General features: G+C 47.3%; 2 protein-coding genes across 8 annotated transcripts in view; one reads left to right on the top strand and one right to left on the bottom strand.

Annotated features, from left to right (window-relative positions):
* The window catches only part of WEE2 (WEE2 oocyte meiosis inhibiting kinase), a 15071-nt gene extending 3518 nt beyond the window's left edge, over window positions 1–11553 (bottom strand). The window contains exons 1-8 of one of the 2 annotated variants that reach the window (XM_046942924.1): window positions 9120–9165; window positions 8317–8683; window positions 5608–5804; window positions 5388–5436; window positions 2411–2583; window positions 1666–1787; window positions 908–1054; window positions 95–196 (exon numbers count right to left, since the gene is read on the bottom strand). In XM_046942924.1, coding sequence (XP_046798880.1) covers window positions 95–196; window positions 908–1054; window positions 1666–1787; window positions 2411–2583; window positions 5388–5436; window positions 5608–5804; window positions 8317–8640 — 1114 coding nt within the window. In that variant the 5' untranslated portion in view covers window positions 8641–8683; window positions 9120–9165. Of the gene's footprint in view, window positions 1–94; window positions 197–907; window positions 1055–1665; window positions 1788–2410; window positions 2584–5387; window positions 5437–5607; window positions 5805–8316 lie in introns of both variants that reach the window. The other variant, NM_001396616.1, reaches the window with a different exon arrangement.
* DENND11 (DENN domain containing 11) overlaps window positions 1–23927 on the top strand; it is a 27962-nt gene extending 4035 nt beyond the window's left edge. The window contains exons 2-11 of one of the 6 annotated variants that reach the window (XM_046904154.1): window positions 5264–5391; window positions 5636–11897; window positions 16569–16668; window positions 17687–17845; window positions 18518–18671; window positions 18927–19065; window positions 19521–19652; window positions 19846–19996; window positions 20436–20504; window positions 21593–23927. In XM_046904154.1, the coding sequence (XP_046760110.1) occupies window positions 11669–11897; window positions 16569–16668; window positions 17687–17845; window positions 18518–18671; window positions 18927–19065; window positions 19521–19652; window positions 19846–19996; window positions 20436–20504; window positions 21593–21788 (1329 nt within the window). In that variant the 5' untranslated portion in view covers window positions 5264–5391; window positions 5636–11668 and the 3' untranslated portion in view covers window positions 21789–23927. Of the gene's footprint in view, window positions 1–2924; window positions 5392–5635; window positions 11898–16568; window positions 16669–17686; window positions 17846–18517; window positions 18672–18926; window positions 19066–19520; window positions 19653–19845; window positions 19997–20435; window positions 20505–21592 lie in introns of all 6 variants that reach the window. The other 5 variants (XM_046904151.1, XM_046904149.1, XM_046904159.1 and 2 more) reach the window with 5 other exon arrangements.

The following is a 23927-nucleotide window of genomic DNA, read 5'->3' as shown; positions in this document are numbered from 1 at the left end:
TATAGAAACCCCTTTAGCAACCAGGACAGAGCAATATCAAGCAGAAGTGGGCAACCTTAAACGTAAGGTAGTTGTAAAGCGAGCTGAAACCTACCAATCTTATACATCACACCAGAAGAGAACTCATCATCACTGTCACTCTCTTCCTGTCCAGCTTGGCCCTCAACTACCAGCTTGTGACAGATGAAGATATTACCTGCAAGACAAGTGAAGTTTAGCAACTATCAGTTGAACAGCCAGACAATTCTGTAGAAAGCCCATCTGTAAAGCTATATATGCTTTGCAGACCAAGATATGAATATGCTTCCTGCCCAATCAGAAACAGAAAACTGTTTCATCTTATGGATAGAATTACCCATTGTCATCACCTTTTCTGCCCCTCCCTTCTGCTCCCCATGCTAGCAACAGGATTTCAGCAGGACAAAGCATCCACTATGAGGATCTAACCACATGACTGTGGAGGGAACCCTGCCATGGATATGCCCATGCTCAGCTGCACAAAGTAGATTTTTTTTTTTTTTACTATTTTTGCAGAAATTTAATCCCTTGGGGGAGGTACAGAACAAATATTCACTTCTCACTCCAGCTCTCTCAAAGATCAAGCATTGTACAACAAAACAGTAGCAAATAAGGAAGTCTTCGTCCTTTGCAGCCCTACTAGCTCCTCCAGTAGTGGAAGCTATTCCCATGAATTATGAAGATCACAAGACGAGTCAAATGATACCAACTATTGCGGAAGGTTCAGAGTCACAGCAGCAGTGGTGGAAAGTTTAAAAATCCACAGGGCACATTCACTTTCCAGAGCAAAATCCTCTTCCCTTTAAGGCACTGTAAGAAGTCTGCCAGCAGGGTCACAGAGCATGGAAAAGGCAGTTCTCAGAGGGCAGAGGAAGAGTGCTACACTTACTAGGTTTAATATCCAAGTGCACAAGGCCAGAGTTGTGGATGTATTTTAGTCCCATGGAGACTTGTAACAAGATTTCTTTCAGCTTTGCTTCAGGAAAATACTGGCCACGCTTTGCATTTTCCAGAAGCACATCTTGGAGACTCCCACCTAGAGGAAAACAGTCAGTCTGAGGTTCAAAGACTCCACGGAGCAGCGTGTTTAAAGCAAGGAAGTTAAGTTCCAAGAGGCAGATGTGATTGAAGAATGCAACATTTGACAACAAAGCAGATAAGTTGTGGCTGTTAATGTTGATTGGCCATTTCACAAGACGAGGAAAATATCATTGCCTCTCTCCCATGATCTTTACTTTCACCACTTCTCCTTTAGTCTCAGCTTTTCAGCCACTAGAAGACACTGGTCCACATGTTTAACTGCTACCTGCACCAGATTTACAATTACTACTCTAAACAGCCATCACCACTTATCGCTCTCAGCCTGAGGTAGCATTTGAACAAGGAGAACTACACACCGGCATTCACAGCTCTTCTGTGAGCCAGGAGCATCTTTTCCAGCATCTCCTAGCCAAATATACGTCCAGGGCAAATCCACATGAGAGTTCTACCCTGCCTACATCATGAGTGAACAGTTCAACCCGTTACTTAGTTCCATTCCCCTAAGGCTGTTGAGCCCTTTCTCCTACCCAAGATGTTAACATAAGATACGTTCATCTCACCTGCACCCACCCAACATCTCTGCCTTTAAAATACCCCAGCTCTTACCATTACAATGTTCATTTTGTATAATCATGTGATCATCTTCTGCCCATGCTGAGTAGTAGCGCACAACATGGGGGTGGTGTCCAAGGACTGCATGAGCATAAACCTCACGCAATGCCAGCTGCCTAGAGAAGCATGCACAGAAAAGTTATTGGTGACAGGGTGTCAGGGTACTGTGTGGGACCATAAAATGAGTTCTGGTTGGTAGCCTGACTTGGGAGAGGGAAAGCAGAGATGTTTTGGACTTGGGGATTTTGGCAGATGGACTGACTCACAGCTGCTGAAGCAAAGCCTTAAAGTGGATATTCAGGAGTACCTCAAGCTTGTCAAACAGCTGCCAATACAAGTACCACTGAACAAGTCTTCTGTTAAAGTGGAAAAGGTACTTTTAAAGACATTGCTTCAGCACATCAGGATGCAGAATAACACTAGGTGGTCAATATGAATCCAAATAGGCTGTGAGGAAGGTCAATACCACAAGTAAGCTGTTTAACAGTTTTAAATACAGACTGGCTGCATGGGGCATGAGAAGTTTGGGTAAGCTTCTTATCACGTTATACTGCATGTGGCTTCTCTTAGACATTTGTATTCATTTGCCCTAAAATGGTATCTTTCTTCACCCTCCCACCACTTATTTAAACAGCAGCCAGCTTTTGCTCCCACCACTCCTTAGATACCTTTAGATTCACACTCCCTCCTTCCCCATCACACCTCCCAACATGTCCATCATTTCAGCTAGCACACTCACTCATCTGAGGATCCTGCCAGAGGCCTCTTGGAGCGTTTGATGGCATAAACACATCCATCAAGGCGCTTGATACACTTGTAGACAGAACCAAATTCCCCTACACCAATCCTCTCTAGTTCCAGGAATTCCTTCTGGTAGCGGGAAACCATATTGCTGTCTTTCAGAGGACATCTCTAGAAGGTCATAAATACAGCAGAGACAGCAGTATGAGTTGAAAGACTCAGATACATGTGATGTTTTTAGAGCCGTGAATCATTCATCCATACAAAATACCCATTTTGCTCCCTTTCCCATCCTGAGCTCTCTCCACATGCATGCAGCCCTTCAACTGCTATCTTCCACTTCAAGATTTTGTAGTCTTTCTGGCCACCTAACAAAGGCCATCTTGGTCCAGCTCAGTCAAGATTTGTTTATTCTAATCATAGGGTTAGAAATTGCAGCTAAGTACTAAGGAAACAGTTTAGTTGGCTGTATGTGCCTTGGCTTACTACCATCACATCCCTTCTCTTGGCAGCTCTGTCCAGTTCCTACATCCACAACAGATGGAGGAAAACAGAGAAGAACTGCAGAAGGAGTATTTGCCTTTTGCTCAGCTACTGCAGACTTGACAAGGCTTGTTACCAGCCTTGATACATAGAAGTCCAGCACTACTGTATCCATCACTCATGTTCTGAGCTTGGGTTTAAGATGAGAGCTATTGACTATTTGGAGCTCAGGAGAAATTGGTGCTACCCCAGCTACATAAAACCTGCTTCACACTGGCAGTCAAAGTTGCTTGCAGCAAGGACATTCTGCACCAACTCAGTCTGCCATTGGGTTTGGAGCAACAACTGTTGACTAACTGTACTTTAGTAGATCTGAGTGTTTGTATTCCCAGCTATTTCCTCACCAAGAGCCTCTTCTCCACCAAGGGATCAAAGCCTGCAGAGCAGCTGGAACATTATTGTTACAGTAAGTCAGCAGAGAAATAGAAGATGCTGATACCGCTTGTAGAGTGATGTCTACCAGCAGGAGAGATAAGTAAAGAAAGAAGTAGTGGAGCATTAAGTGAACAAGAGACTGGACTAAGTGATTTTCCTGTATCCCTCTACATCCCTTACAGGGACAGAGACTCTTGTTGCACATTACTTTCCACATAAACCACTGCTGTGATTCCTGCTAGACTGCAGCATGATCTTAAGGGGAGCAGTTGGTCCCCCAGCCAGAAAGATGTGGCCCATATGAAACAGCAGCTTTCCACAGCAGGCCAAATTTTGTAAGGCAGCTATATATTTATTTCCTGAGCTAATATAGCTTCTAGTACACAATTTTGTTTTAGTTATGATTAAAATGAATACAGGAATAATGTGTTGTACTGAAACAAATTGAGACTTTCTTCTGAAGAAACAGTCCCAAATACCACATCCTAGAGAAGCTACAGCTGCATATTATACCTGCAATGGGTTTTCTGCAATACCAGTTCTCTCGACTAGAGGGTATCATTATTCTTCAAGCAAGCCTAAGTATTTCACAGTTACAGTGAACAAAATAACCAGGTATTTCTTGTGCAAAGGTGCTGCTCAGGAAAACTGAGACTTCTACCTCACTTGAATACAGATTTGATTTAGACTTGACATCCTTTCCAGAAGCCAGCAAAGATGAGAAGTGGAGAAGTAAGGATAGCAGGACCCAGCTCTGCCAGTTGGCCAGGGGGCACACTCAACCTTGCCCCTTGCCCCACGTAGCCAGCCAACACACCCTGCCACAGAGGTTTTCCAGCAAATTTTGGTTTTATGCTTTAAGACAGTGTCTGCTGGCCCACAGATATAGGAAACGTATAGTGAAGTCTTCAGAAGGACCCAAAAGTGCACAGACAGCCCAGCTGAACAAGAAATCCCTTGGTAGGGTGGCCAAGAAGTTCAAATACTTTTTCCACACCTCTCCTGACCACCCCAAAGACCAGCCACAGAAGGAGAGCAAAGGGCATCAGCCAGGAGAGGCTCAACTAGGGTATGCCAAGCTCATTTTCGAGCATCACCAAAGCTACGGTGGAGAGCCAGATTAACACTTAATCACAGCTGGCCTCATTAGAGCCAAATTCATGCACTGGTCAGAGTGGGATTTTCAGCTGGTCAAAACTCGTTTTTCCAGACTTGATATAGCAAAGTCATACAGGGCCATGAATCTAGGTAGCACTGCATTTACTGATATTGTCACTTAAGTCACAGTGGGAGCCAGGCTCTTTTCAGATCTGCTGGTCTCACAGCAGAGTCCTTTCTCTGTACATCAGCTTTCTCACAAAACGATTGTGCAAGGTGGCCAAGTTTGCTAACCAGCATGAAACACTGCTTGGGGTATTCTAAAATTAGAAGTATCATCTTGACTTATCTGACAAGACCTACAGAAAGACATCTGCCTACTGAGGGACATTCAAGAATTTGCTGCCTCATTTCAGGAGTTTGCCACTGCAACTACTGCAGTTGAAGTTCAGCCTTCAATACTCATCCACATCAGAATCACTCAGATCATCCTGTGCAGGTCTATATACTATTTGCAATATAGAAACTATATTACATTCCTATCCAATGATGCTCAGTACACTGATTCATAGCTACAGCAACACACCTGCTCCTTCAAACCACATAGGTACAGTCACTATTTAGAGTAATTCAGTAATATAGGAATACAGTAATTACTCTCCCCCCCAAGGAGTCCAAACCATTGCATGACCTACTGACCAAAATGGATGAGTTTTAGGATTACTTGTGTAAGTTTCAGATCTGCTTTGGCACAAGTCTCCTTGAGGAATCATTTCCAAATTTGCTATTTCAAATGTTAACATCAGACATTCAGCTCAGAATTATTCTATTACAGGTACCCATCCATCCTCTGTCACACAGTAACTTAAAGCCCAATAGTTGAGCAAGTTTCACCAAGCACCAAGACTTGGTAAGCATCTTATGATCACATTGAGGGAGGATTATGCAGAGGCACTCACCTTGGTAAGTAGCTCCTGTTTTACCTGGCCTCTTAGATCAGGATTCCTTCTGTAACAGAAGTTTAGGAAAGCCTACATGTATCACTGAATATATATTACTGAAATGAGTAATTCATTGTTAGCAAATAAGCCTGGGTACTAAAAATGTATCCTTCATTACTTGTCTTGTTGAAAGTAACTCCTCCCCAGCTGTTATTTACTTACTAAGCAATTCACTTACATCTCTCTGGCTTTCCTCTTGCCATTAGGAAGAAAGAGCATTTGTCGGTATGACTCTGGTGTAAAGGGATTGATGTTGACAAGAGAAGCTTGGGTAGAGTCGTCCAAGTCAGCACCAGGAGTAAATCTCAGATGTCTGAAGCCTTTGGGTGGGACCTTTGCCCCAGGTGAAGGAAAAGCTGTCTTTGATAACAGGCTCTGTATCAAGGGAAGAAAGAGCAGTAGATGAGCCAGCAAGATATTTTTGTTGCCACAAAGTCAGAATAAAAACAGTGCTGTCCTATAAATCAAAGGAAACTCTGGTCCCTTTCTTAGATTAGTTAAATCACTAAAACCCTACAACAAGTCCTAAGTTTTCTTCCATGAAGTGTTGAGTTCTTCACTAAACTTTTTCAGGCCATTTGCTGCTCTTTAGGCTGCACAGCCATTTCTACAAGCTCAAGAGGAACAGAAATTGCACCATAGTTGCATTAACACAAGACCTAGTTCTGCCTAGCCTGGACTGTTGCATCAGTTTGGTCAGGACAGGTTTGTCAGGAAAGTGAGATGGGGCACCACCCAAGTTCCCTTCCAGTTCCCAGTGGTAAGCAGCATCACTATGGGAAAGTTATTAGAAATATTTAGATATGGCTGCTGGCAAGGTGACCAGAAAACTGTTTCCCTTGAGGAGAAAAACTACAATTTCACAACTTCAGGATCTTTAGTTCACCTTTCCACAAAAGACAGGCCACTAGGTTTCAGTCTACCTATCTAAAACCCTGGCCTAAGAGAAGCACTTGGTAAAGGCAATGTATGGGCAAGTACTACTTATCCAGCAACCTGAAGATCTGTAGGCTTGTGGCTACATTTTAGTTTAGCCACAAATCAAGAAGGGAATATAAAATACCATTGCAGCCTGCTGTCGCATGCATGCAGTTAACAACTGCTCTACTAGGGCTCTATTTCAATACCAGACAGACTTGTCTCCAGTAACATCATCTGAGAGTAGCTGCTAACATTCGCTGTTATCATAATTAGCTGTAGTAGTTTTGAGGACTGAGTAAGTTCATAAAAATGTAATTGTCTGCCTACTCTGCCATGCAGTCTACCTAGAGCCTCAGTGCTCCTCTGTGTGCAAATGTGGCTCTGCTCTTACACTTTTTCTTTCAAATGTTCCATGATCAACACTGCCAGCCACCTCTGCATGCAGATTTAGGCCCTTCAGAACCTGTCTTTTGTAGCATACTGAGAAACAAAGACATTTTCCCCAGAATACAAAGAAACAAAACCTGCTGATTTGGTGCAATCGCTGTTAAGAGGCTACAAACATGTCTTGAAGCATCCAGCCAACGGTGGTGCTGAATACAGGAGCACACACACTAAAAACACCCAGCATTACCAGCAGCAGTGCATCTGGTCTGGAAGGTGATACTAGGCCTCTCACCTATTCTGGTGTGAGATTCAGGAAGATTTCTTAAAGGACCATTGCAAGAAATTGTTGGAGCAAGGCCCTTTAGAATCACTTCCCTTTAGAAGAGGCAGGGCACTGCTCTGAGCCATTATGGCCACATGGTCAGTCACATGTGGTCTTAGGGCCATCCATCTATCCACATTATCAGGTTTCTGAAGGGAGACAAACCAAAATCCTTTGGTGGCTAGGAATCCAGTTGTAGCTCAGAAGTACTAAAGGGACTGATATCTGTGTGCTACTACAGCAAAGAGCAATGTATCAACAGAGCAGGAGCACTGTGAGGCCTGCAAGAGCTACATGGCATTGCAAATCTTGAATGCTAGAAGCCAGTGCACACAACAGAAGTTACCTAGGAACACATAAACTGCCTTTGAGTCTACACTCATGCTTACAGAGGACAGCATCTGTTGCACTGTATTTCATATGAGAAGTTTCAAAGAAAATAGGGGGCTGGGGGCATTCTCTCAAGAAGCTGGACCTGTAGGTAAAGTGAGAAGAGTGGTGCAGAGGAAGACAGGTAGATCTTCCTTCACAAGCACATGTCGACCTGTTACCCTGTGAACAAAGCTCTGCCTTCCCCACATCCCCTGGGCAGCTCAGTTCCATGCACAGAGAAGCAGCATCAATGAACAACAAGCTGGCAGAAAGGCTTCCAGCTCCACCAGACAAAGTACGCCCCAGCAGAAGCATTATTTCCAACTTTCTCATCGAGAGAAAACCCACTTGTATCCAAAAATGGGCTGAACAGAACAGACAGTGGGGGCAGCTGCTTGCCTCCAGGTTGCCCCTGCATAAGTAGCACCTCAAAGAGATACATTTATCCTTCTGAGAGTACTGTGCACACTGCCTACAGGGATGCTACATGTGTCCAGTCCATTACACAGAGCAGGAGGGGCCCAACAAACAAGACAAATGGCTGCTTGGTTTGTTTTTTTTTTTTTTCTGTTTTTTCTTTTTTTCTTTTTTTTTTTTTTTAACTCAGACTGAATCAGTACCAATTAATTAATTCCAACAACAACTTGGAAACTGTCAAGGAACCTGCTCCCACACACAGGTTTCTATTCATACTTAGAAAATAATCAGTTAAGGAGCCTACGGGCCCAATTTCTAATGGAAGAGTAGAAGGCCAACAAGGATTTACACACAAAAAAATACTACTTCCCACAGAGCTAGCAGCAGATCTCCCATATTGCACACACAGCAGTGCCCCAGTGATGCCACAGCCCCTGTCTGCCCAGACACAGAGACACACACCGTTACCTTGGGAGTGTGGGGGGTGTCACAGAGCTGCAGCTTCTTCCAAGTGATGTGCAGTGGTGTCTCTGCATTGCCATGGGTCCTGCTCACACCTGGGGAGGACTTCAGGGTAGGGCTCACCCACGATTTGGTCCTGCTCAGGAAAATCTCACTGAGCTTCCTGTGAGGAGTTGCAGGGAGAGGGCTGTTCCACTTCTGGAAGTCACAGTGCTTGATTGGGCTGGAACTCAGTGTGTCCTCCTCATTAATGCTTCTGTCTTCACCCTCTTCTCCACAGCTGGAAAAATCCAGCCTCTGGATGAAGTCATTGTTCTCCCAGTCATCCATTTCACCATATAAAATAGAGCTGATAGAGCGGACCCTGGCCTGCCTGGTGGAGGAAAAAGAGCAGGAGAGAAAGACAGCATTACTTACATAGGCAGGTTAGCTGCCCTCTTCCTCACCTAGGCCACCTGAACAGCCTTATTCCCCATGCCTATTCCCCTAGCCCTTTACACACAGGGGCATGGAGCACACAAAACTGGCATTTAATTGCATCAATAAAGGAATTTCCCCCAATCCCCACATATAACCCTATCCAGCTACTTCTCACATAACTGTAACAGATAGGGCTTTCACTTTGTTGCTACAAGTCAGATACAGTCAGAAGTCACTGCCTTTCCCAGTGAGCCTCAAGGAGAACTTCACCCACCACTCCATCACAAAGACCAAATCACCAGACCCCCCAGAACAAGGCACTACAGCCCTCCCTTCACCTTTCTCACTTCTAAACTTCTCAACCACAAAACACTACTCCCTTTACATACAGCTGTAAAAGCAGAGGGATCCCCAAGAAGCCACCAGCCACCCTACAAATGGCCCCTCTCCCACCCCAGCACATTTATAACCACCCCACACCTCAGGACCATCACTAATGGGAAGCAGCTGGAACTCAGCAGCACCTGTGCAGGGCTGCCTGTGCTGCTGGCTGGGGTTTTGCTATGGACCTGAATGCTGTGCCTGCAGCCAACTCTGCTCTGAGTCATCCCTTTGCTTCTGCACACTCTTCTCTCCTTCAGCTTTGCAAGGAGGTGATGTTTGCTGACAGCCAGGCTGCTTTATGTTAATCCCACCAGAGATGGAGCCTCTGTGGGCTTTGCTTACATAAATGCCGGATCTGCCACGGATGGGTCCGGTGCTTCCTCTTTTTTAGGTCTCAATTTATCTTCTTGCATTTAGACGTGTGTTAGGATGGAAAGCATTACAGCCTGCACAGAGAGGTTAGCAGCCTAAATTTTAATGTGGTAGACTGTGAGGGACAATACACAGGCCTGCATGTGGGTTCCTGTCTCAAGGTTCCATGTGTGTACCCTGGGAGAGGAGGGGGTGGCCAATGCCAATGGCACGTGCAGGTTATCCACTATAGCTCAGTGAGTAAAGGACAAAGGTGGCATTTGTGTGTAAAGCTCATCACCTGCCACCTCTGTGAGCCTGTGCTTCGAAGAGGAACCAGAGTGAGCTTTAATGGACTGGGAACAAGGTCCGAGAAGCCTTCTAGCATCAGGGAGAGCTGCTGGAAGGCCACGCAGAAGTTGGAAGTGGTCACGGCCCAGAAGAGATGGGGGGTTGTTAGGGGCACGTGCTTCCCAGTGCACAGGCTGAGGAGGGTTCCCACCAGAAAACAAAGGGACACGTCAAGCTGAGGTCAGCCTGCCCTTGTACCTGGCCTGTTAGTCAGAACTGAGGGCATTCAGGTCTTTGAAGCTGCCCGCTAAGGCTGTGGCAGGCCGTTCACCTGCTGTGAGGAGGACGTGCCAGGTGCTCAGTGCTGTGCCCACTGCCCCTCACAAACATTTTATCTGATTTTTTGCATTTTTGCATTTTGTTATTGCCAGGGGCTACGGGGATCCGTTACCCCAAGAAGGAATGTCAACCTGAGTGTGAGAAAGCCTCATTTCACATCTAACTAAAAGCCACTGTTTTTACTTCTTGTTTATCCGGAGGGACTGCTCAAAGATAGAGAGACATGATCTTGGTTCGTGTTCCATGGCGTCAAGCTCAAAGAGGGGAGATCTAGGTTAGATATAAGGAAAAAGTCTTTTACAGAGAGGGTGGTGCACTGGAATGGGTCACCTAGTGATGTTGTTGATGCTCTGTCCCTGAAGACTTTTAGGGTGAGGCTGGATAAGGCCCTGGGCACCCTGACCTACCTGTGGTGTCCCCGTTCATTGCAGGGGAGTTCGAGTAGATGGCCTTTAAAGGTTCCTTCCAACTCTAAGGATTCTATGATTCTATGACTCTTAGAGCTTCATCAGAGGAAGACCTTTTCCTCCTCCCATGGCCACATTCCCTGAGACCAGGACCTGTTAACTTCAGTGAAGTACAAAAGCAGAGGACCTTTGCTTTTAAACTCTGCACAGAGAGGGGGAAGCGAGCTGTCAGCAGCAACCCGCAGACAAACATGCCTCAAAGCACAGCTTGGCACTGCCAATGCGGTGAGAGCAACGTGTGCGGATACGAGCAGAATTTGGCTTTTCTTTAAAACCCTTCATGCAGCACCGAAGCGTTGTGCAGGGCTCTTGGTTTCCTTCCTTGTCCATCATCTGCTGCAGATACCTCCATCTGCCAACCACCACCCACAGCCGCTCAGGGCTCTGCCAGGTGACTTTGCTGTGCCCGTGCTGGCACTGGCTGAGCCACAGCTCACAGCCAATGGACAAGGATGCTTCAGAAAAAGAAATGCTGGTGGCGCTGCATCGTCAGATCCTTAATGGCGTGTTGAACCTTTGGAGCTGCTCAGCAGGCAAAAAGTTGGGCAGTTAAAGCTTTTATGGCAATGCTTTCTCTTTCATTGTGGCCTGCTTAATTGGGTAATCCAATTAATCAGAAACTCCCAGGGAAATGAGCTAAACTTAATGATGTTTAATGGTGGTAGCGTAACGAGGGTGGTAATTACACTGCTGAGGCTGGCTGCTGCGGGTGCCTTGGGCGTGTTGGTGTCCCCGTGTTTCTGTCTTGAGCTGAACTCAGAGAGCCACAGATTGGCTCGGGTTGGAGGGGACCTTAAGGCCCACCCAGAGGATCAGACTGCCCAGGGCCTGGCCTTGGACGTCTCCAAGGATGGGGCACCCACAACTGCTTCTGCCTGTTCCTCTACAACACGTTTCACATAGCACATATAGACACATGCACGTATCACCAGCATCGCCAGCCCCAGAGATCCCGCTCTCCGCAAGGGAGCGGGGCCTTCGCGACAGCCCGTCCGGCCGCACGGAGCACCGCCCACCCCCGGCGGTGGGGGAGTGTCCCACAGCGCCCCGCCCCGGAGCCGCCCCCCGCCGGCGGCCGGCGCTGCTCGGCTGGGCTCGGCGCGGCCATGGTGGAGCGGGCGGACGAGGCGCCGCTCCTCTTCTGGGCCGAGGGCCCGGCTGTGTCCGCGCCGCCGCCCGCGGCCGAAGCGGGCGGCGTCGGCGGGCGGCGGCTCGGCGGCGGCTGGAGCGCTGCGCCGTGGGGCTGCGAGGAGGAGGCGGCGGGGCCGCCGCGGGCGGAGGCGGAGGAGGACCAGATCGTGGCCGTCTTCGTGGTCACCTTCGACCCCCGCACGGGTGAGCGCGGGCGGGCGCGGCGGGTCGATGGGGGAGATGGCGGCCCGGAGCATCCCCCGTCGCCGGGGGGCTGCCGGGGGCCGCCGGCGGAGCCGCGCTGCCTTCGCGCGTCCGTAAGCGCGGGCGGCTGATGTGCGGCCGGAGGCTGCGCCCGACGGCGGCCCTGGGATGTTGGCAGGAGTGGGGCACGGCCCGGGGCCGGTAGGAAGTTTGGGAGCAGCGTGGGAGGCACAGCCACGCACCCACAGCCCGGCATGGAAACACGGTGGTTTTTTTTTTCTTTCTTTCTTTTTTTTTTTTTCTGTCGACAGACGCATAAGAAATTCCTGGCAAAATAATTCTGATGTAAAGCATGCTGGTTTGTTTTGGTTTTGTGTTGTTTTGTTGACGGAGGGGCCGAGCTCAGAGGAGGCCCTGAAAGTGAATGCTGACCCTACCCGGAGCTGCAGCCCCCAGAAGCAGTGCGGAGAATGGAGCCCCGGGATGCCAACCTGTGGCTGCTGTGCCCTGGGACAGCCGAGGGCTCTCAAAACGTCACCCATTCTGTGCTGCCACAGGGAGAGTCTGGAGGTCACAAGCTTGGGACTCGCCAAAAGCTGAACGAGGTTGGCTGTCGCCTTTCCAACTGGAGATGGGGAGGGAGGTGTTTCCCATAAGTACCCAAAACACAGCGGAGTGCGGATGGCGGCAGCAGGTTGCTCTCAATCTGACAGCATATGCCTTCTATGAATTGGGGAGGTTTCCTGGTTGGCAGAAAGCTTGGCTTTCTCAGGAGTTTGTCTGGGCCAGCTGTTGCTTTGAACGGAGTCCAGGGAGAGTTGGGCAACAGCTCTTCTCACGTCTGATGTGCAGTTTGTGTGGTGTCACTGGCCCAGGAACAGGCTGCTGTGTCCAGGGAGGGTCGGTGTGCCGCTGCCGTGCAGTGCTGGTGCTGAACACAAGGAGTAGCAGGTGAGGAGCTCATTGAGAGGTCAGCTTCACAGGCAAACTGCCCCACGGAGGATGGAGACCCAGAACAAAACTCTCAGAACTGCAGCGAGAGGAGCTTGCTGGCGTTGGAAAGAGGAATTTCTGGTCAACCATGTCAGCTTGTGCAAGGGACTTCTGTAATGTGCATAAGGGTACCTGCGCCCTGCGTGTGACTTGAAGGAGATCATCCATACTGTGGCTGAGCCAGAAACCAGGCTGGTGCTGCCTAGGAAAAGCACAGCAGCCCTCCTGTGGAAGTCTGCTCGGGCACGTGAAAGGCAGAACTCCTGGCAGTGTCTGCTCAAATACAGGCGAGCAGTAGCATGAGGGATCTTCTCCTGTAGAAGGAGCATGTGGTGACTGCACTAATAAAGGCTCTAGCAGCTTCCCTCCTAATTTTGAAAGTGCTCAAGGACCACAAGCTTGGTATTTCTGGCAAGTGCACGTCCTGGGTTCACAGGGGTAGGTTATGGGGATGCCAACTTGCTAATATGATTCCAGTGTCCCTGGGACCCTTTATGTTCCGAACCCAGAAGTCAGAGGCAGCACCAGCAGTGCTCTCCCCACTTACAGCACGGTGGACCTGTGGGACCTGACGGAGACCTCATGGCTGTTACAAGGAGAGCAGAATGGTGGCAGGCCAGGAGCTGACTGTGCCGCCTTCTCTTCGCTCCCTGCTCCGTAGCAGCCCTCTCCTTAAGGGAGTAAAGAGTTGAGAATGTTCTGACACCTGAAAAAGCGTGAGCACCTGGTCTGTGCCAACACGGCCCCTCAAAGAGTGCAGTCAAAAGGTGCTTCTGTGAGGCTGCTGAACTTCCCAGTGCCTTTGTTCTCTGGGGCGGGCAGTAATGGAAGACCCAAGATTACCTTGGGCAGCTGCTGGGACATATCCGGTAGGTGTGACCTACTTGGCATTAGGCTCCACATGCTCTCCTACACTCATATTTGCCTTGGGTAGGTAAGAAAAGGAAACAGGACAATAAATTTTGCTTTAAGAGGGAGATTAAAAAAAAGGTGAAGTGAATTCAATGCCACTTTCACTCTTCTGGAATACTGGGAAAGAGGCTGAAGCTTCTTAGCCCTCTTTCTGTGATGGAGATAACAGTCAACTTTGTGGAGGTCCTGCACAGCCTGTTGGCTTCGTGGGTGATGGGAGTAATGGGAAACATAAAGGAGAAGTGAGAGAAGGAATCAGTTCCCCACCAGTAAGCATGTAAATGTTCTGATTTTCTGTCCCGCATTTCCTCCACATGGGAAACTGAGCCATAGCACAGTGAGGTCTCACCTGGTGCAGCTCCTGTCCCAGTACAACACAGGAGCAGTGCATGGACCAGCACCCTGAAGACCTTGGGAAACATCTACCGGTGAGGACGGCCAGGTGGTGACTTTACTGCAGCCATCAGGTGCTGCTGTCATTGGTGAGGGGGAAGAAAAGAAGAGCAGAAGTGGAAGAACATCCTTAACTTTGCATGCCAGCAACTGAGAGTGCTGTTGCTGACCGACCTGGTGCTGGTAGAGCTCCCGCAAGATCTCCACATTCGTCTCCTGGCAAAACCTCTCTCCAGCTCAGCTCTCACTCTGGAAAGTTTCCTGCACGGGCGAGAGCTGCCGTATGCAGAGGAAGGCAAATGCTTCCTGTTTTTCTACAGCGTGGCTCTCCTCCCTCCTCCTGTTTCTCATGCAGGCTGGCAGTTGCTGCCGCGTTCTTTGTTTGCTCTGTTTCACCAGACTGACTTCAAGTCTTTTTATCTCCGTGTTGGCTCTCCGGCTGCCACGTCGCCTGTACATTCATAGGGCACGGCAGTGTGAGGAACTGCCAGGAGTGCAGGTGTGGGCTGTTGATGTCAGCCTGTAGCGACAGAGCCCAGGACAAATAGCTACGTGACATGCAATAGGTCCTGTGTGTACGCAGCAGATAAGAATCTGCTCAAGACGCCTTTTCCTTCCTTAGCATTGCAGCGCAGAGGTTGTCTGAGCCGTGTCCACACCAACACCTCCGTACCTGGCAGACAGCAGAGCTTCTGATAAACTAAACAAAGTTACTTTCCTTTGCTCCATGGTGCTCTCTTGCTTGTTGATACATTAATATGGAGCTGATGAGTGTGATGCTCTGCGGTACGAGCCTTAAAAGAGGATCTAGCTGTAACCACAGCCTCGTGGTTAGGAGGCAATAGTCATTCCCTTACTCTGTCAAGGAAGGGTCCTGTGCCTTTAAAAAACAAAACCCCCACAGAACAAAAGCCAACATCTATATATAATATGCAAAACCTACAGGGGACCGTGCAGTGGCATGATGTCACCGCTTCCCTCTGCCAGCCTTTCACTCTTGTTAAAGGCGAAGGCGCGTTGCGGCAGAGCACGGGATGGCACGAGCTGCATGGCTCAGCCGGCCCATGGGGAGCTGTGTGCCTGTGGGCTGGCAGAGCCTGGGTACCACATCTCTCCTGGTGCGACGCTGTTGTTTTTTGAAGCCCTTGCCAGGCAGGGCTGGGGGAGGTCTGCTGAATACAATATCAGTGGGGGGGAAAAAAAAAAATAGCCTATTTAAATGTCAACAGCTCAACTCAATGCGAATTTGCATGCATGTACTTATGCAGTATGAGTAATAACACAGGAGATGGGTCTCAGAGATATTTAAATCTGAGGCCTCTATTTCTAACAACCTTGGCTAAGCGTAGGGCCCTTCCAAATTATGCAGTGTCTATGTGGGGGGGATGCTTGTCCCCATGCGTGCCTGTGCCACTGCTTTAAAGTGAGTAACATTTGGTTCCTTTGTTGCTTTTTTTAAAACTACGGTACATTATTTCAAATTCATGTTTCAACTACCAGTGGCTGAACCTAGAGCACATGTTGTTGCAGTAAGAGTGTCCAGGTGAGCAAGGTAGGCTCTGAAGGGCTGTAATGGGAAAGCCTGAGAAGGGCCCATTTTTATCCATGGTGACTACCATGGCAGGACAGGTCTTGGTCTGCTCTAGGGACCTGTTACGACTTCTCTGATACCATCTGTTCCAGGCAGGACTGGGCTCCTCAGGTGGCCCTTTCCACTGAACAACTGCATGCTGTCTGGCTGGGTTGTCAGGTGACATTGGTGTGCTAATCTTGATCTAATGTGTAACCTGTGAGCTTTTTTTTTTTTGTTTGGTTACTGTTGCATGTACAAACATGCAGTGCCTGGATCTCCTCCTACCCTAAAGAAAAAGAATTCTAGGTAGTAGTGATGATCAGGATGCTGGCTTAGGTAGGGGCTCCTCTTTGAGCAGTCCTATTCTGCATAGCCACAGGAAGATACTGATGTTGTGAACTATCACATAAACTCATCTTATGGAGCAGCAGTCTACATTTAGGGTTCTTTCTGTATCAATATTATGGCTTGTCCACTATGAGAGTACCTGTCGAGGTAGAGTGGTAGCTGCTCTGTGATAAAGCACATAAAGGATAAACACACAAAATAGCACTAGGTTCCAAAACAGTTCTCTAATACCTGGGTGTTGTGCTGCAAAAAGTGAAGTTTGCAAGAGATACAGTAGAGTGGAGTACAGCATCTCAGCCTCTGTCCAGGACAGACGGAGTTCAGGAGCAGTGTTACTTCAGCGTTACCAGCATAGATCTGATGTAAAAGCAACAGCTGCCTACTGCTGGTGTTGACCTTTCACTAATGAGCACCATGTCTGCGTTCACCCAAATAAATGTGCTTATATGCAGGTAACATGGTGGAGTGGTGTTTACCTCAAGATATTGATTTGGAAGGCGTGGAATTCAAATCCATGGCAAGTGGGTCCCACAAAATCCAGTCAGACTTCATGTGAGTATGCCTGAGCTGGGTTACTTCTTCCTTCTCTTGGCTCTACATCTACATTGCCATTCTTAACTCACAACATGCAAGAAAAATACTACCAATGAAGTTAAATTCCTGCACTGCTGTGCTGCTGACCTGTGCTGCACTAAGCCAGATACTGTTCAGATACACTCAGTATCATATCCAGCACCAGCTGGCTGTATGGGATCTGCTGCGTGACAGCTGTGGCTGTGGAGGTCAGCCAGCTTCTCAGGGGTGTGCAAATTTTAATGCTTATTGGGCAAATCATACTGCATTGCAAACGTTCAGATAGTCAGCAGAGACCTGTGGTGAAGGAGAGAGAATGGCAGAAGTAAAATAGGAAGAAGTTTGCAGAATCAGAACTTAGAAATTCTATGGTTCTTAGTTCTGTCCACACTTTTGGATCCTTTAACTGTGATAAACAGTCCTCAGTCACTTTCTTCACCCCTGGTTTCTTCCATCGCTGGAAAGACTGATGGGTAGTTCTGCATTCTCACACTTTTACTAGCCCACTGCTGCAATACAGCAGTGTTTTGCAATGAATTGCACTATTACTGTTCCTCTTGGTCAAGAGTAACTGTAACTTTCTCAAAGGCATGTAGACTTGCACTCAGCTGGAGTGTGCTCCCATATGCTGGCACCCAAAATATGACTAAGCAGCTAGATTCTGCTCACAGCCTCATGCATCCCAGGCTCTTCTTCCTAAGAACAGCACTGTGTTGATTGGGTCTTGCATCTCTACTGGTCTTTCCCTCCTTGCTGCCATGCTGCGATGTGGCTGGTAGGGGTGCTGGTGGCAGAAGCACTAGAAACTCCACCCTTCCATGGTCCAGTCCTGTTGAGGGCCAGCTCTCAACCCTTCAGATAACATAGTGGGATTTCAGGGGTTTTCATAAAGAAGGAACTGTGTTCCAAAAATCAGTATTTGTGCTGGTAGGATACCTTTCTTTCATTCCCTTCCCTTCTTTTAACATTAACTCTTCTGTGAAATGTTTGTCCCCAGTTACTTCCGGAAAGGGCTCTGTTTTGGCCTGGCCTGCTTTGCCAACATGCCTGTGGAGAGTGAGTTAGAGCGTGGTGCCCGTATGAAGTCTGTGGGGATTCTGTCTCCTTCTTACACCCTGCTTTATAGGTACATGCACTTCCTGGAGAACCAGGTCAGGTGAGTTTCCTTGGGTATGGAACTGGCTGCTCCCCACCTGGCAGCATTGCCTCAGTGGAGGGCGGTCTTAGATGTGTGAGAACTCGAGTGGAATGCTGAGTTATAACTTTGCTGAATGACTGGCTCACCAGGGAGAGGGAACAATTCACAACAGAGAAGGGATGAAGGAACTGATTTAGCAGCAGTCTCTTCACTGCTAGCAGGCTATCGAATGCTATCCAAACCCTACTTCTGAAGCACTGTGGGGACATAACTGTTAGGGGAGAGGACAAGAAGTTATGAAAGGACAAGTTTCTCTCTTGTCCTTCTGAAAACTATTTTACTGAGAGCTCACAAGAGGCTTCTAAGCTGTCACTGTGATTCTGGCTCAGCGTTTGCCTCAGCTGTGTTCAGTGGGCCTGGTCAGGCAAATGGGTTTGGTAGAAAGGAAAGCTGATTCTACCTGAGAAAGGATCAGTCCTATGCATAAATCTGTCTGCTTCAATCCTGCTTGTTCATTGCACAGAAAGCTGGTGTTACTCCTCATACACAGGAGCGTATGCCCTTCTAGATTGTCTGTGCAACTGAGGCACGCGGGGATCCTTTGCTACTTCCAAAAGAGATACTGGCTGAGGGCAAGGCATTGAATAAATAGTTTGGAGACACTACAGATCTCTTTCGTTTCTCTTCCAGACACCAGCTGGAGATGCCAGGGCACTACTCCCATCTGGAGGCATTCTATGATGACAAGAAAGGTGTTCTCCCTGATAGTAAGGGCACCACCACCTCCCAGCAGCCGGTCCACTGGCTGCCGTCCATCCACAGATACATGTACCCTGAGATGAAGGTGAGGCAGGGGCTCTGAGGCTTGCGGGAACGTGCACTGTGCTGCTGCTCTTTACTGGTGTCTGTACTTCTTTATGTAAGAAGTCACTCCAGCACTTTGTAGGCTGTTTTAGATGACACTGACTTGGGCTATTACAAGCTGCAGTTCTCTGTCGTTGCCGTGTGCTGGTCTTGCTCCCACACTTAGACTTAGCATCTGTGCATGTGTCCCTGTGTCACCTCTAAGCTGTTTTCTTCCCTTTCCCTCCACCTGCAGATCACACACCCTGCTGGCTGTATGTCTCAGTTCATCAAATTCTTTGGTGAGCAGATTCTTGTCCTCTGGAAGTTTGCCCTGCTGCGCAAGCGCATATTGATATTTTCACCACCCCCGGTTGGAGTTGTCTGCTATAGAGGTATGTTTCCAGGGACACCACAGAGCTATACAGTAGGCTAAAGAGCTGCCAAATTGCCTGTGGGTACTGAGGGGAGAGACGTCACGCGGGTCTTAAAAATCCATCACAGCCATTCTTTGCGGGGGATAAAGTTTGCCTTGAACGTATCTATTTTTTTACAAAACACTTTCCTTCAGGCCTCTGGGCTAAGGGCATACATGGCATTATCAAACAGAGGAAAATAAGACTGCCAAATGAATTTGTGGAATATGGAACATGGGATTCCGGTGGGAGAACTGATTATTTCCTATCCAAAATAGGATGTTCCCACTTGAGATTTTCTGGTGTCCAGGGGCGTTTCAATGCTCTAACCACTGTTTACATAAGAGCACGTGGGAGAACTGAGTAAGCAGGGTTCATAATGCCCTTGCAGGGAATACTGAAAGCATCTCAGCACTTACTTCTCTCGTCTGCAGTGTACTGCTGCTGTTGCCTTGCCAACGTTTCTCTACCTGGTCTTGGAGGAACTGTCCCAGAATCCAAACCATTCTTCTATGTGAATGTGGCAGACATAGAAATGCTGAAGACAGAGGTATCATATGTGGCCTGTAAGTATGATGGATTAGGCAGACCTTTTTTTTTAATTTCAGGCTGCAAAATATTTCGAGATACCAGGCTGTAGATTCAAACTGTTGAGAAATAAGACATGCTAGGATTAACTATCTACAAAAGCAGGAGAGAGCAGTTGGTCTGCAGGGAAAGCAATATGCTGTTCTGAAAAATCCCGTCTGATTTTGGCAGGTACCACAGAAAAGATCTTTGAGGAGAAAAGGAATCTCTATGATGTCTATGTAGACAACCAGAATGTGAAAACACACCATGAGCATCTGCAACCGCTCCTGAAAATAAACAGTGCTGACAAGGAGAAATACCGACGGCTTAATGACCAGAGGTAATAACAGAGATCTGAGTGGTCCTGGTTCTGACAGGAATGTGATGTAGGATGTCTTAATGTTACTCAAGTTTTCTACTGCTTCAGCTCACCTGAGACTCTGGTTCCACTGCAGCTGACTAGTATGAGAGTCCCTGGGTACTCTGCATACGTATAATCACTCCACCAGTGAACCGGTGAAGCAGACAGAAGGCAGGAGGAGAAGCAGAGGTTGCAGTGTGTTACTGATCAGTAGCAGAAGTGAATATATTACCCTTATGCCATGACTTCTAGCCCAATGCCTTATAAAGACTACCCTGCTGCCTCAGATATTGGGGCAGTGATGCTAACTGGACTGTCTCCAAGAAACAGATGTGAAGTCTTCAGTGTTAACTGTCTGCTCGTAATGCTTTCGGGTTCACTGGAGGTATATGCATTTAATCTGTCTCCCTTCTCTCAGGCAGATGTTAATGTATTCTCAAGAGGTGGGTGAGGACTGTAACTCCTGTGAAGAGGATCTTTTCATCTTGTGAGTGGCTACTCTTAATGCTTAGTTGGTCGCTGTTGGGATTAAGGAACACATTTCACTGATTTCATGTGCTAGCTTAGCGTATTATAAAACACCATGGTCAATGTAATTCCGTGTTCCATGTGGAATCCAAGAGCCAAACTGGTTCTTATTCTTCAGATCATCTTCCTTGCAATTTGAGAAGCCAAAGGCAGCCATCTTTGTCTCCACTGAGGTTTCTTAAATGCTAGAAGGGAAAAGGAAATTTTTAAAACGTAATCAGAAATGCAAGAATCCCCTCCCAGTTCTGAAAACGTAACACCATACGACTTCTCATGCCAGAAACATTTGGCTTGGGAAAGCACCAACATCTGTGGGGAAGGTACAGTGCAGAGGTAAGACCCAAGCGTGGAGGATCAGCCTATTGGTGTAGCAGGCTCTGTAAGTGGGAAACAGAGGAACCAGAGCTGGGTGTAGAGTGGGAGTTAGAGAATTAGATGAAAACCGCACCTGTAACACCTCTGAAGCTTTTCACTGCCTGTTGCTACTGTGTCACTGTCTCAGCAGCTGCTGAGAAGTTATAGGATGAAAATGTGTTTGTTAGACCATCAGGGCAGAATTTAGCGTTGTGCTGCACAGGTGTAGTTGGAACTGTTCTTGCAAAGCCTTGCCTATTCCTAGGGAAGCGCTAGGTAAGAAGTAGCTCTTACTGCTGTGTTCTCCTCCAATAATGGAGAATTATTTACTCATTGGCACGCTAGATGGATAAAAACGTTGTTTCCTCTTTTGCTCTCTGGGAGATATAGGTGTGATGTACCTGCTTAGTTATCACAAAGTACATGTTAGCTTACAACGTGGCTTTCTTCTGAAGAAGCAAATGGCTACTGTAAATCAGCCAGATAGAAGCATCACTGTAAATTAAAAGTCACTGCTTTTGTTTATTCCACCCTTTGTTGTAGGGTGGATAGAAACTACTACAGTATCACAGGGATAGCGGGATGTAGGATTACAAGGGCCTAAACACAGTTTTGGTGCTCTGTTGCCTGTTTGGTAAATGTGCTGTCCTTTGGGGCTTCACTGCCATCATCTCAGCTGACTTTATCCTATAGGTTTTTTATGGAGCAGAACAACCGCATATTTCAGACACTGATGGAGGTGTCAGCCAGCCAGGACAAGACCCTGACAGCTGACCACGCACGAGGCATGGGCCTGGACCCCCAGGGGGATCGAAGTTTCCTTATGGACCTACTGGAAGTGTACGGCATTGATGTTATGCTAGTCATTGACAACCCCTGCTGCACTTAAACCAAGAGGAAGAGAAACGGGGAGCAAAAATCACTTTTTAAAGACTATCAGACATTGCTTAGGAGCATCACTGGAACTCACCACGGCCACTGGATGGATCTCATTTTATTTAATAACTTTATATGGAAAGTATTTATAATTTAAAAGAAAATGTGATTCTATTTTTACCCCTTTGATTTTCCCAAGGAGTACCCACTCCAGGTTTTTTGTTTGTTTGTTTCCATCTCCTGTTCTTCTTCACTTGTGTTTTTTGTTTTGTTTAGATAGGACCAGTGGCATCTCTGCACCAACCCTCACTGGTGCCAGTGAGCTAGGTTTTGGCCTACTCTGGATGCATGAGGGCTGAAGACTTCAGGAAAGCACTTTGTCTGATGGGGACCGATGTGAAATGCTGCCGCTGAGCTCTCAAGACTTGACTGGAAAATCCTACTGTCATTCCCTCTTCCACTTGACTGAAGAGAGCTTCAGCACAGGCTCTTAGTGTACTAGTATCATAAAACATCTTCTGTCCCACGTTTACAGGTGAGGACAGTTAAACAAATGATGAAGACTGGGACTCCTTTAAATGCTCCTCGCCCAACTTTTAGCAGCTGAAGTGGAAGAAAGCCACCCTTCCTCATCAATGGCTGAAACAAATTTGGGATAAGGGGGTGCTACAGGATCTTATGACTTTGCTTACCAGGGTGGTACTGTTTCATTTCCAGCATTTAAGGTACAAACAGTCTATAAGACTATACCTGCCTGTCTCACCGCTGGAAAAGAGCACTATCTCTACTTCATCCCTCCTTCCACTTCCTCTGGTTTTCAGTTGTACTGAACCTGCTGCTTTAGGTTAATATCTTCAAACCAGCAAGATGTCCTCACATTGAAGAGGGTCCAACACCACTGAGCCGCCTTGCACTCGCTATGCTCTCCAGCCTCAGTTCAGATGATGCTGGGCAGGACTACCTTGAAGAAGTATGCCCTAACTAATGTCACTAGCTCTTCCTTTGTAGTGGATAGTACTTGCCACTCCTTTGTTTCAACACTGCCTGCCACTCCTCCTTTGTCAAGCAGCCTTCAGCACTGCCTCCTCTGTCCTTGTCTTTCAGTATGAGACAGACAGCAGTATGTGACCTTCCAGTTGTAATGACTTTAAGGCTTACAGGAGGTTCCCCTGGAGTTCGGTGTTGCTAACTGCCTGGAAGCAGTGGCTAACAGCAGGTCTTGTTCTACCTGGGCAGACCAGCGTTTTCTCATTCTTTTGCTGGGGAAAGAGCAGGATTCAGTTTATACAGGGCCAGAGGTTTCCTCCAGAAAGTCTATGCCTGTGAAGGGTAATCCTTTTGCCATGCATACTCCAAGAATGGGACTATGGGTTGCAGGTGTGACACAGTACTTTGTCCAAAATTCTTTAGCCAGTAGTAGCATCAGCTTTAAACTAACTGTTCTTTCATGAACTATCATTACAGCTACTTAGTTGCTCCCTCTACCATAAGAGACTTCAGCACCTTGGAGCCTTTCTGCAGTTTGTAGAAATGCAAACTGTAGCTGGTGTTACACATTTACCATAGCATTTTATACAATGAGATAGAACCTGAACCTCTGATGTCTCACCTGCTAATTCTTCTTAAAACAAGTGAAGCAAGTGTTCCCCAAGTAGACTCCTTATGGATTGTGTCCCTCTGCAAGGAAGGAGGTTGACATTTTTTCTCGAAGGCTATCTGCAGCAAAGGGGTAGTTTTGCTTGCTGTGGATTCAGAGGTTTCAGTGAGATGTGGGATCAGAGGCCTCACAAGATTTATTGCACAGTTCATTGGTATGAACTTAAGTGGATTATGTTCTCGTGATCTGTTTCCAAACAGTTGCTGCCCATCTTGCTTTTCATGACTTGGAACGCTTTTCTACAGGGGAAAACACTGTTGGTTATACTGCCAATTTTGATGGCTTTTCTTTTCTTTTCTTTTCTTTTTTTCCCAAGGAAGGGTTTTGTTTTCAGATTAACACCCATAGTATAAAAGTGACTCCCAACCTCTATGCCTTTTAGCTTCCACTTCATTTCTAACACGTGTCTGCAGTGAAGACCTCTGGGGAGGTTTGGCATACGTCATATTGCTGTGACTTAATTTCCTTCAGATATTAAAAATAGAACTGAAACTA

This window comes from Gallus gallus, chromosome 1 (assembly GCF_016699485.2).
Source record: "Gallus gallus isolate bGalGal1 chromosome 1, bGalGal1.mat.broiler.GRCg7b, whole genome shotgun sequence".
In the NCBI taxonomy this organism is placed as follows: domain Eukaryota; kingdom Metazoa; phylum Chordata; class Aves; order Galliformes; family Phasianidae; genus Gallus; species Gallus gallus.
Note: the sequence above shows the minus strand (reverse complement) of the source record. Positions and strands in the feature narration are given on the sequence as shown.